This window comes from Balaenoptera borealis (assembly GCF_965194805.1).
Source record: "Balaenoptera borealis genome assembly, chromosome: 15".
Classification (NCBI taxonomy): Eukaryota; Metazoa; Chordata; class Mammalia; order Artiodactyla; family Balaenopteridae; genus Balaenoptera; species Balaenoptera borealis.
In genome coordinates this window covers 69227473-69240887 of record NC_138871.1, presented here as the reverse complement: position 1 = coordinate 69240887, position 13415 = coordinate 69227473, and the positions used below count along the sequence as shown (strand labels likewise).

Genomic DNA, 13415 nt, shown 5'->3' with positions numbered 1-13415 from the left:
AGGACCAAGGAGGTTGAGATTTACTCAAGATCATATATCAGTTAAGTGGCAGAGCCAGAACTTGACTTCACATCTAATGGCTTCCCAGTGTTCTGTTTTCTCTGACATCTAGCCTCCATCTCTTACGTTGGTTAGTTTAGAAAATGCACTTATATCTATTATGTTATCTCAGGAATGAAATAGCTTAATAGATAAGAGTGTGTGCATGCATTTTTCTAGGTGTGTTAGCATGTGGAGAGACTATGATGCCTAGCTTATTGCAGAAAGAACAGTACCAAATCTTCTATATTGTGCCCTTTACTTCATATTTCCCTCTGCTTTTTTCACTAGACTTTGCTATATAGGATTCCTACAAAAATTATATTGCTGAGGGCTCATAATGTTAGTGGCCTCTAATTCTTAAATATTTTCATCTATCATTAAAAAATATTTAATGACTGCATAATATTGTGGAGAAGGCATTTGAAAGAGAGGTGTATGAGAAACTATTCCTGTCCAGAGGGGGCTTTCGGCAGAACAGGTTACATGCATAAAAATATACATCTGAGTGCTAACATTTACATGCTGAGTCCTAATATAGCATTAACAATAAAACAAGAAAATCTGAAAGCTGGAGTTTCTAGAAAGGTGGGACTTATGTTGGGCATTGAAGGAAAAGAAATACTAAGACAAATAAAGGGAAAGGACATTCCAGACATGCGCAATAAAGACAGAAATATTGAGAAAAATAGTAGATAAATATGGAAGGAATAAGAAAATTTGATATTCTACTTCCTCACCTTGGGTATCTCTGCACCTAGTTTTACATTGTCATAGAAATGTGTATATTTAGAGTTAACATCTTTATTTACTTCTACCTTTTAAAAGATATATAACTTTATTACATGTCTTTGGTTGAAAACTGTTTTGAAGGATTTAAGAAGTAGATTATAAAATAAATCCAATCCTAAAGTACACTTTAAAAATTAGCATTGCTAGTATTCTTTATGCATTGTTTTGGGGGAGGCACAATAACCCTATTTTCTGAGGGAATCAGCTTTAATCTAGGGGTTTTAAGGTTTTCATTCTTAACAGCAAAAGCCTTCTTTCCAAACAAAATTTTACACACAATCCCCCAAATTGAGGTCCTCCACCTGCTCTGTCTTCCCTTAGCCCCTCCTGTGACCCCTAACGTTGTCTGTGAAACCTAGGGCTCCTCAAACCAGTTTGAAAATCACTCGTCTAGGCAATTAATAAAGCACTGTCTGTCTTTTTTGAATTATAGTTTTGTCTGGATACTTGAATAAATTTTTTTAAAAAGCACTGTCTAGCTCTCAAATTCTACAATTCTCATTTACCTTGGGTCATTGATAACCGCAACTAAACATTTTTGCTTAGAAGTAACATTCTAACATTCTGTTTAGAAGTTTTAGACACCATGAGGTCAGCATGTAGGTACACTTCACTAGCTTGTCTTAAAATGGCTATCATTTGCCAGATGTTTACTATGTGATAAGGATTTTACACATATTTAACCTTCAGGACAATCCTATGAGGCAGATGGTATCCCCAGTTTTCCATATGAAGATATTGAGGCTCAGAAAGGTTAAGTAACTTGCAAAGTATCATACAACTAGGAAGTGGCAGAGCCAGAATAAGAAACTAAGTCTATCCTGACTCTGAAGGCAGTGTGTTCTCTAACCGACCTTAGAGAACAATGCCTGACAGGTAGTGTGGAATCTTAAGTACTTTCTGAATAATCCCTCATCTAATCCTTGCAACAATCCTCTACAATAGACACCATTATTCTCTCCATACCACAGACAAGAGAACAGGAACAGAGAGGTTAAGCACCTTACCTGTGTTTTCATTCATCATATCTCTTGCTGTGATTGCAAACATGTTAAGATTAGCCTAACATACATAGCTGGAAACCTCAATTAAAAATATTGTTTTCAACCCAGTACATTCCAGAGAATTATGTATTGTTTTGGGCTAACTGTATTATCTTTCCCAAACCTGTAATATCCAGAATTGAAAAACCTGGAAGGTTGCTTCAGTTCTATTTACTGTTTGAAATAATTTAAATACTTTATCAATTATTATCTTAAGGATCCAAGCAATGAATCATTTTATAGGTAATATTGCCTTATCTGGAAATGCTTTTCTTCTAAAAAAAAAAAAAAACCAACATTGGTGAGATTTTTAGATCTAGTTTTACAGGTAGCCTGTTCTTGAGTTATAATTTTTGTTCTTAATTTTACTAAATTTTAAAATCTTATTAAAATTCTAAAAGAAAGCTTTCCACCATAGGTTATGGCCATTGCTCCAACCCATTACATATGGCAACGAGAACGCTCTGTGCATCACAGTGGAGCTGTTAGAAACTACCACAGAGATGAAGTTCAACTGCCCCGGGGACCTAGTGCCACACCGGTAGATTGTTCGCTCTGTGGTAGAAAAGGAAGATACGTTAGACTGGGATTGTCTTCATCATCATCTTCATCCAGTGATACAGTAGAGGTGGTGGAGAAACATTCTCAGGAATCACACAACTCATTCTCAATGGACATAATAGTTGATCCTTCTCAAGCTTATAGCTATTCTCAAGGTATGACTTAGAGATATGTCAGAATTAGATCTATGAATGTTATTAATAAATCCGAGTTATCTATTGACCAGTAGTCAGTCCTTATAGGCAGGAGTACATAATTATTTATATACTACAATATGAGTTAAAGTAGTATTGAAAGTTTTCCCTTTTCAAGTACTACTTTTTGTCTTGGTATTGTTTTGTGGTAGCTTACCTAAGCTAAGAGATTTTTAATGTGACTTTTGTTAAACTGAAACCTAATTCACCATAGATCTCAAGTATTTTAAGAGCCTGAACCATTTTCTTTGAAATGTTTATTTTATTCAAAAGAAGTTTTAAGAAGAGAATAAATTTACTTGTAATCTCACCATGCAGCTTTATCAGTAATTAACTATTGGTTTCTTCTACACACTTTTTAAAATTGGGATAAAATTGACATATAACACTGTATTAGTTTTAGGTGTATAACATAATGATTAACACAATAAATTTAGTTAACATCCATCACCACACAGTTACGGTTTTTTTTCTTGTGATGAGAACTTTTAAGATACACTCTCTTAGCAACTCTCAAATGCACAATCTTGTTAACTATAGTCACCATGCTGTAGATTATATCCCCAGTATATCCCCAGAACTTATTTATCTTATTACTGGAAATTTGTACTTTCCACTACCTTCAACCACTACCCCCCCTCCCCGCTTCCTCTGGCAACCACCATTTGGTGGTGTATCTATCAGTTCAGGTTTTTAAATTTATTTTTAATTTTTGTTTAATATTTATTTATTTAGGCTGTGTCGGGTCTTAGTTGCAGCGTGCAGGCTCTTCGTTGCGGTGGGCAGGCTTCTCTCTAGTTGTGGTGCACAGGCTCCAGAGCGCGCAGGCTCAGTCATCCCATGGCATGTGGGATTTTAGTTCCCTGACCAGGGATCGAACCCACGTCCCCTGCATTGGAAGGTGGATTTGTAACCACTGGACCACCAGGGAAGCCCTGAGTTCAGTTTTTTTTAGATTTCACATATAAGTAAGATCACACAGTATTTGCCTTTCTCTGTCTCACTTATTTCACTTAGCACAATGCCCTCAAGGTCCAGCCATGTTGTCACAAATGGCAGGATTTCCTTCTTTTTTAAGATACATATATATAGATAGATAGTCACATTTTCTTTATTTTCTTTATCCATTCATCCATTGATGGACACTTAAGTTGTTTCCATTTCATGTCTTGACTATTGCAAATAATGCTGCACTGAACATGGGTGTGCAGGTATCTTTTCAAGATAGTGATTTTGTTTCCTTCAGATAATACCCAGAAGTGGAATTGCTAGAACATATGGTAGTTCTATGTTTAACTTTTTGAGGAACCGCCATACTGTTTTACATAGTGGCTGCATCCAACAGTGCACAAGTGTTCCCTTTTCTCCACATCCTCACCAACACTTGTTATTTCTTGTAAACAGCCATTCTAACAGGTGGGAGATGATATCTCATTGTGGTTTTAATTTGTATTTCCCTGCTAATTAGTGATGTTGAACACCTTTTCATGTGCCTGTTGGCCACTTGTATGTCTTCTTTGGAAAAATGTCTATTCACTTCCTCTGCCCATTTTTTAATTGGATTTTTATTCTGTTGAGTTGTATGAGTTCTTTATATATTTTGGATATTAACCCCCTTGTCAGATATATGATTTGCAAATATTTTCTCCCATTTGGTAGGTGGCTTTTTCATTTTGTTGATGGTTTCCTTTACTGTACAGAAGCTTTTTAGTTTGATGTAGTCCTGTTGTTTATTTTTGCATTTGTTGCCTTTGCTTTTGGTGTGAAATCCAAAAAACAGTTGCCAAGACCCATGTCAAGGACCTTACCCTCTGTTTCTTCTAGGAGTTTTGTGGTTTCAGGTCTTACATTCAAGTCTTTAATCCATTTTGAATTGATTTTTGTGCATGGTGTAAGATAGTGGTCCAGTTTCATTCTTTCACATGTGGCTGTCCCGTTTTTCCAACCCCACTTATTGAAGAGACTATCTTTTCCCAATATATTTTTGGCTCCTTTGTCATAAATTAACCATATGTGTGGGTTTATCTCTGGGCTGTCCATTCTGTTCCACTGATCTATGTGTCTGTTTTTATGCCAATACCATACTGTTTTCCTTACTATAGCTTTGTAATACTATACATTTTTCTATTTCTATTTTCTATTTTAAAAAATAGAACCATACTGTATCTATGCTTGCTTTTTTTTCACTTATCATAAAGCATTTCCCGATGTCATTATTTAGTCTTTGAAAACCTGATTTTTAGTCATGACATGGTATAAGTACCAAAATTTATTTGCATATTTTTTTTTGTTGGGATTTAAGTGGTTTTGAATAATGGTATTTTATATTAATTTGAAAATAATCATATGAACTGGAAATACTTTTAGTCAACCACACCCTAATTTTCATTTAAATTACTATTTATAAAGGTTGAGTACTTCTCTGACATTTCTCGATTTGAAACAGAACCAGAATGACATTCTACCAGCAGTGATCCTTTTTATTTCTTATAAAGCCTTTGCCCCAGATTTTCACCCATCTGAAGATGGACGGGCAGATTTCTTATGGTTCTCTCTAATTCTATAATGAGACCCACATTATTTCAGAATTTCACCTATTTATTTTTACCACATTCTTATGAGATTAGCAGTGGCTACTGAAGTTTTACTGAGAAATTAGACTCTTAAGACTCTTGAAGGCAGGGGTCATGCCTATCACTGTTCCATTCCCTGGCCATAGTAATCACTGAACAAATTTGACTGACAGCATAGTCTCTTCCCTTGTAACACCTCCAAGCATAATTTTTATTTGTTCACTCATATTTGAAAGTAAATAGGGTCTACCATAGGCTAAATTATAAGAGCTGCCTTTTAGCATCCCTCCCCTCTCTCCTAGCCCCTTTTGTCTACAGTCTTTGATCCTCATAATAGATAAGATTTACTAGATATGTAAAATGTTCCATGCAATGTGTTAAGGATTTTACATTCATAACCTCACTTAATATTCACAGCCAACCCCAAGGTAAATACTAGTATCTCCACTTTGTAGATAAGGAAACAGAGGCTTAGAGAGGTTAAAGAATTTGCCCAAGATGATTGAGAGAGTGACACTTGAACCAGGTCTGACTCTACTACAGCCTGAATTCCTATGATGTTCTGCTGCCCCCTTTGATGAAATCCTGCCTTCAGTAGTGAAAATAAGCTGCCACAGAAGTCTTCTAGCAGATTGCTAAGGACTAAAGAATTGGTGAAAGCATTAAGAACAAAGTCCCTGGCCCTGAACCAAGATGGCGGAGTAGAAGGATGTGCTCTCACTCCCTCTTGTAAGAACACCAGAATCACAACTAGCTGCTGGACAATCATCGACAGGAAGACACTGGAACTCACCAAAAAAGATACCCCACATCCAAAGACAAAGGAGAAGCCACAGTGAGACGGTAGGAGGGGCGAAATCACAGTAAAATCAAATCCCATAACTGCTGGGTGGGTGACTCACAGACTGGAGAATACTTATACCACAGAAGTCCACCCACTGGAGTGAAGGTTCTGAGCCCCACATCAAGCTTCCCAACCTGCGGGTCCGGCAACGGGAGGAGGAATTCCTAGAGAATCAGACTTTGAAGGCTAGCGGGATTTGATTGCAGGACTTTGACAGGACTGGGGGAAACAGAGACTCCACTCTTGGAGGGCACACACAAAGTAGTGTGTGCATCAGGACCCAGGGGAAGGAGCAGTGACCCCAGGGGAGACTAAACCAGACCTACCTGCTAGTGTTGGAGGGTCTCCTGCAGAGGCAGGGGGTGGCTGTGGCTCACTGTGGGGACAAGGACACTGGCAGCAGAAGTTCTGGGAAGTACTCCCTGGTGTAAGCCCTCCCAGAGTCTGCCATTAGCCCCACCAAAGAGCCCAGGTAGGCTCCAGTGTTGGGTTGCCTCAGGCCAAACAACCAAGAGGGAGGGAACCCAGCCCCACCCATCAGCAGTCAATTGGATTAAAGTTTTACTGAGCTCTGCCCACCAGAGCAACAGTCAGCTCTACCCACCACCAGTCCCTCCCATCAGGAAACTTGCACAAGCCTCTTAGATAGCCTCATCCACCAGAGGGCAGACAGCAGAAGCAAGAAGAACTACAATCCTGCAGCCTGTGGAACAAAAACCACATTCACAGAAAGACAGACAAGATGAAAAGGCAGAGGGCTATGTACCAGATGAAGGAACAAGATAAAACCCCAGAAAAACAACTAAATGAAGTGGAGATAGGCAACCTTCCAGAAAAAGAATTCAGAATAATGATAGTGAAGATGATCCAGGACCTCGGGAAAAGAATGGAGGCAAAGATCGAGAAGGTGCAAGGAATGTTTAACAAAGACCTAGAAGAATTAAAGAACAAACAAACAGAGATGAACAATACAATAACTGAAATGAAAACTACACTAGAAGGAATCAGTAGCAGAATAACTGAGGCAGAAGAATGGATAACTGACCTGGAAGACAGAATGGTGGAATTCACTGCTGCAGAACAGAAAAAAAGAAAAAAGAATGAAAAGAAATGAAGACAGCCTAAGAGACCTCTGCAACAACATTAAACGGAACAACATTCGCATTATAGGGGTCCCAGAAGAAGAGAGAGAGAAAGGACCAGAGAAAATACCTGAAGAGATTATAGTCGAAAACTTCCCTAACACGGGAAAGGAAATAGCCACCCAAGTCCAGGAAGCACAGCGAGTCCCACACAGGATAAACCCAAGGAGGAACACGCCGAGACACACAGTAATCAAATTGACAAAAATTAAAAACAAAGAAAAATTATTGAAAGCAGCAAGGGAAAAATGGGAAATAACATATAAGGGAACTCCCATAAGGTTAACAGCTGATTTCTCAGCAGAAACTCTACAAGCCAGAAGGGAGTGGCATGATATACTTAGAGTGATGAAAGGGAAGAACCTAAAACCAAGATTACTCTATCCAGCAAGGATTTCATTCAGATTCAATGGAGAAATCAAAAGCTTTGCAGACAAGCAAGAGGTAAGAGAATTCAGCACCACCAAACCAGCTCTACAACAAATGCTAAAGGAACTTCTCTAAGTGGGAAACACAAGAGAAGAAAAGGACCTACAAAAACAAACCCAAAACAATTAAGAAAATGGTCATAGGAACATACATATCGATAATTACCTTAAATGTGAATGGATTAAATGCTCCAACCAAAAGACACAGGCTCACTGAATGGATACAAAAACAAGACCCATGTATATGCTGTCTAAAAGAGACCCACTTCAGACCTAGGGACACATACAGACTGAAAGTGAGGGGATGGAAAAAGATATTCCATGCAAATGGAAATCAAAAGAAAGCTGGAGTAGCAATTCTCATATCAGAGAAAATAGACTTTAAAATAAAGAATGTTACAAGAGACAAGGAAGGACACTACATAATGATCAAGGGATCAATCCAAGAAGAAGGTGTAAAAATTATAAATATATATGCACCCAACATAGGAGCACCTCAATACATAAGGCAACTGCTAACAGCTATAAAACAGGAAACCGACAGTGACACAATAATAGTGGGGGACTTTAACACCTCACTTACACCAATGGACAGGTCATCCAAAATGAAAATAAATAAATAACGAAACAGAAGCTTTAAATGACACAATGGACCAGATAGATTTAATTGATATTTATAGGACATTCCATCCAAAAACAGCAGATTACACTTTCTTCTCAAGTGCGCATGGAACATTCTCCAGGATAGATCACATCTTGGGTCACAAATCAAGCCTCAGTAAATTTAAGAAAATTGAAATCATATCCAGCATCTTTCCTGACCACAACGCTATGAGATTACAAATGAATTACAGGGGAAAAAAACGTAAAAAACACAAACACATGGAGGCTAAACAATACATTACTAAATAACCAAGAGATCACTGAAGAAATCAAAGAGGAAATCAAAAAATACCTAGAGACAAATGACAATGAAAACACGACAATCCAAAACCTATGGGATGCAGCAAAAGCAGTTCTAAGAGGGAAGTTTATAGCTATACAAGCCTACCTCAAGAAACAAGAAAAATCTCAAAAAACAATCTAACCTTACACCTAAAGGAACTAGAGAAAGAAGAACAAACAAAACCCAAAGTTAGCAGAAGGAAAGAAATCATAAAGATCAGAGCAGAAATAAATAGAAACAAAGAAAACAACAGCAAAGATCAATAAAACTAAAAGCTGGTTCTTTGAGAAGATAAACAAAATTGATAAACCATTAGGCAGACTCATCAAGAAAAACAGGGAGAGGACTCAAATCAATAAAATTAGAAATGAAAAAGGAGAAGTTACAACAGACACCACAGAAATACAAAGCATCCTAAAAGACTACTACAAGCAACCCTATGCCAATAAAATGGACAACCTGGAAGAAATGGACAAATTCTTAGAAAGGTGTAACCTTCCAAGACTGAACCAGGAAGAAATAGAAAATATGAACAGACCAATCACAAGTCATGAAATTGAAACTGTGATTAAAAATCTTCCAACAAACAAAAGTCCAGGACCAGATGGCTTCACAGGTGAATTCTATCAAACATTTACAGAAGAGCTAACACCCGTCCTTCTCAAACTCTTCCAAAAAATTGCAGAGGAAGGAACACTCCCAAACTCATTCTATGAGGCCACCATCACCCTGATACCAAAACCAGACAAAGATACTACAAAAAAAGAAAATTACAGACCAATATCACTGATGAATATAGATGCAAAAATCCTCAACAAAATACTAGCAAACAGAATCCAACAACACATTAAAAGGATCGTACACCATGATCAAGTTGGATTTATCCCAAGGATTCAAGGATTCTTCAATATATGCAAATCAATCAACGTGATACACCATATTAACAAATTGAAGAATAAAAACCATATGATCATCTCAATAGATGCAGAAAAAGCTTTTGACAAAATTCAACACCCATTTATGATAAGAACTCTCCAGAAAGTGGGCATAGAGGGAACCTACCTCAACATAATAAAGGCCATATACGACAAACCCACAGCAAACATCATTCTCTATGGTGAAAAACTGAAAGCATTTCCTCTAAGATCAGGAACAAGACAAGGATGCCCACTCTCACCATTATAATTCAACATAGTTTTGGAAGTCCTAGCCACGGCAATCAGAGAAGAAAAAGAAATAAAAGGAATACAAATTGGAAAAGAAGAAGTAAAACTGTCACTGTTTGCAGATGACATGATACTATACAAAGAGAATCCTAAAGATGCCACCAGAAAACTACTAGAGCTCATCAAGGAATTTGGTAAAGTTGCAGGATACAAAATTAATGCACAGAAATCTCTTGCATTCCTATACACTAATGATGAAAAATCTGAAAGAGAAATTAAGGAAACACTCCCATTTACCATTGCAACAAAAAGAATAAAATACCTAGGAATAAACCTACATAGGGAGACAAAAGACCTGTATGCAGAAAACTATAAGACACTGATGAAAGAAATTAAAGATGATACCAACAGATGGAGAGATATACCATGTTCTTGGATTGGAAGAATCAGTATTGTGAACATGACTATACTACCCAAAGCAATCTACGGATTCAATGCAATCCCTATCAAATTACCAATGGCATTTTTTACAGAACTAGAACAAAAAAATCTTAAAATTTGTATGGAGACACAAGAGACCCCGAATAGCCAAAGCAGTCTTGAGGGAAAAAAAACGGAGCTGGAGGAATCAGACGTCCTGACTTCAGACTATACTACAAAGCTACAGTAATCAAGACAATATGGTACTGGCACAAAAACAGAAACATAGATCAGTGGAACAAGATAGAAAGCCCAGAGATAAACCCACGCACCTATGGTCAACTAATCTATGACAAAGGAGGCAAGGATATACAATGGAGAAAAGATAGTCTCTTCAATAAGTCGTGCTGGGAAAACTGGACAGCTACATGTAAAAGAATGAAATTAGAACACACCCTAGCACCATACACACAAAAAAACCTCAAAATGGATTCGAGACCTAAATGTAAGACCAGACACTATAAAACTCTTAGAGGAAAATATAGGAAGAACATTCTTTGACATAAATCACAGCAAGATCTTTTTTGATCCACCTCCTAGAGTAATGGAAATAAAAACAAAAATAAACAAATGGGACCTAATGAAACTTAAAAGCTTTTGCACAGCAAAGGAAACCATAAACAAGACGAAAAGACAACCCTCTGAATGGGAGAAAATATTTGCAAACGAATCAACAGACAAAGGATTAATCTCCAAAATATATAAACAGCTCATGTAGCTCAATATTAAAAAAGCAAACAACCCAACCCCAAAATGGGCAGAAGACCTAAATAGACATTTCTCCAAAGAAGACATACAGATGGCCAAGAAGCACATGAAAAGCTGCTCAACATCACTAATTATTAGAGAAATGCAAATCAACACTACAATGAGGTATCACCTCACACCAGTTAGAACGGGCATCATCAGAAAATCTATAAACAACAAATGCTGGAGAGGGTGTGGAGAAAAGGGAACCCTCTTGCACTGTTGGTGCGAATGTAAACTGATACAGCCACTATGGAGAACAGTATGGAGATTCCTTAAAAAACTAAAAGTAGAATTACCATGTGATCCAGCAACCCCACTACTGGGCATATACCCAGAGAAAACCATAATTCAAAAAGACACATGCACCCCAATGTTCATTGCAGCACTATTTACAATAGCCAGATCACGCAAGCAACCTAAATGCCCATCAACAGATGAATGGATAAAGAACATGTGGTACATATATACAGTAGAACATTACTCAGCCATAAAAAGGAACGAAATTGGGTCATTTGTTGAGACGTGGATGGATCTAGAGACTGTTATACAGAGTGAAGTATGTCAGAAAGAGAAAAACAAATATCGTATATTAATGCATATATGTGGAACCTAGAAAAATGGTACAGGTGAACCGGTTTGCAGGGCAGAAATTGAGACACAGATGTAGAGAACAAACGTATGGACACCAAGGGGGGAAAGCTGCGGGGGGGGTGGTGGTGGTGGTGTGATGAATTGGGCGATTGGGATTGACATCTATCCACTGATGTGTAGAAAATTGATGACTAATAAGAGCCTGCTGTATAAAAAAAATAAATTAAATTAAAAAATTAAACAAAAAAAAGAACAAAGTCCCTGATGAAGGTTGTATGGAGTGAAGTGGGAGAGAATTCCAACCATAATTTGAACAAATATTTAAAGAAAGCAGAACAGAAGCACTTATATTTTATTCAAACTAGCCCCTTAGATATCAAGAGTAGTCACACCCTATGTTTAGGCTTTGATATTTCAATGGGAAATTAGAGTGCACCCAGGGGGTAAGGGGCTCTGCCAGTCAGCTTGCTTCGAGAAGAAAAAAGAAAGCAGGTCTTTGAGGGATTTTGGATGAAAAGTGGGGCACTTGATTTAGGGCAGTTGTAAATGGAACTGTGCTTTCTTCCTGTCCCTGGATGAAAGCCCTGACACCCTGGTTTAGGATATATATGTCCTATATAGGAAGAAATAAGTATTTACTCATTTGTGTTTTGTTCTGAGTGGGAATTCAAGACTAAGTGTAAAACCTGTTGTTTCAGGATGACAGAGGGTAGGCAATACGAAGAAAAATTATTGGTCATACATACACTTGACCAATAAACATTTACATTCATTTTCCCTCAGTAGGCTTAACAAGTCAGTGGGCTAACGGCGGGTGGAGAGGATTAAGGGTAACATGGTATTATCAGGAACAGTGGTCTCTTACTGCCTCAGCAGCTGTTTTGATGCCCAGTAATGGCCTCTACTAGCAAAATTTTCTCCCTCCAGTCCATATAAGATGGTTGGAATCACCTAAGGTTTGTGGCTGCAGACAACTCAATTCATTCTCCAGGAAGAGACACAAAGAGCTGATGCTCTGCTCTAGGCTTTTATGATAAAACTTACCAATAGCTGGTATCGATGCTTCCATCCTTCTTTCAAACGCAAGCAACTTCTTGCTTTCCAGGTTAAAAACATGTTTTTCTGCCTTAAAATTTTTTTCTCAAAACAACATGTTCAATGAACAAGTTTTATATAAACATGTTTATGACATTTACTAAGAATAAAATAGTTGATTTTGATAAGGTTGTGGGAGATAGATGAGGCATTCTTTACAAACTTACATGCATCACAATCACCAATCACGTGCTAGCCACCTTATAAAGTTAGTCTCATTTAACACCTGACCCCCCCCAAGAAATCCTGAAGTGGCACTATGACATTCATTTTACTGATGAAGAAACAAACTCAGAAAAGTCACAGCTGCAAAGTAAAACAGCAACAATGAAAACAGCAAGATGAGAACCCAGTTCTATCTAAATAGACAGCACATTTTTGTACTTACTAAACTACATTGTTTCTCTTTACCTTATGCTGTCTTAAGCCTTATGACACCTAGGCTAGTATATCTGAGACATGGGTACATATTATTATGTATTATCTGAGGACTCCCCAGATTTTAGAGTGAAGCCAAGGGAAAAAAGCAGTATACCAAACCTTAGTCCTGGGTCATGTAGGCAGGCACAAGACATTCCGTTATATAATCTAAAACCAAATAATTTTTCCTCAGAAATAAATCCTTCTCTGAACTTCCTTATTGACTTTTGTCATTACCACTGTTCTAGTCATCCCAATTTAAAATCCTTAATGAAGGCATAACCAGGGCTTATAAATTAATGATGTGATAAGGGCAATGCTAATTATATGATCAACATTTATGAGCACAAA

At 37.5% G+C, this 13415-nt stretch overlaps 1 protein-coding gene across 1 annotated transcript in view; it reads left to right on the top strand.

The window, feature by feature from the left end:
- Window positions 1–13415, top strand: part of SPDYA (speedy/RINGO cell cycle regulator family member A) — a gene marked incomplete at its 3' end in the record, with an annotated part of 31208 nt that overhangs the window by 15080 nt on the left and 2713 nt on the right. The window contains exon 5 of the mRNA XM_082356864.1: window positions 2293–2590. Within this exon, the coding sequence (XP_082212990.1) occupies window positions 2293–2590 (298 nt within the window). The remainder of the gene's footprint in view (window positions 1–2292; window positions 2591–13415) is intronic.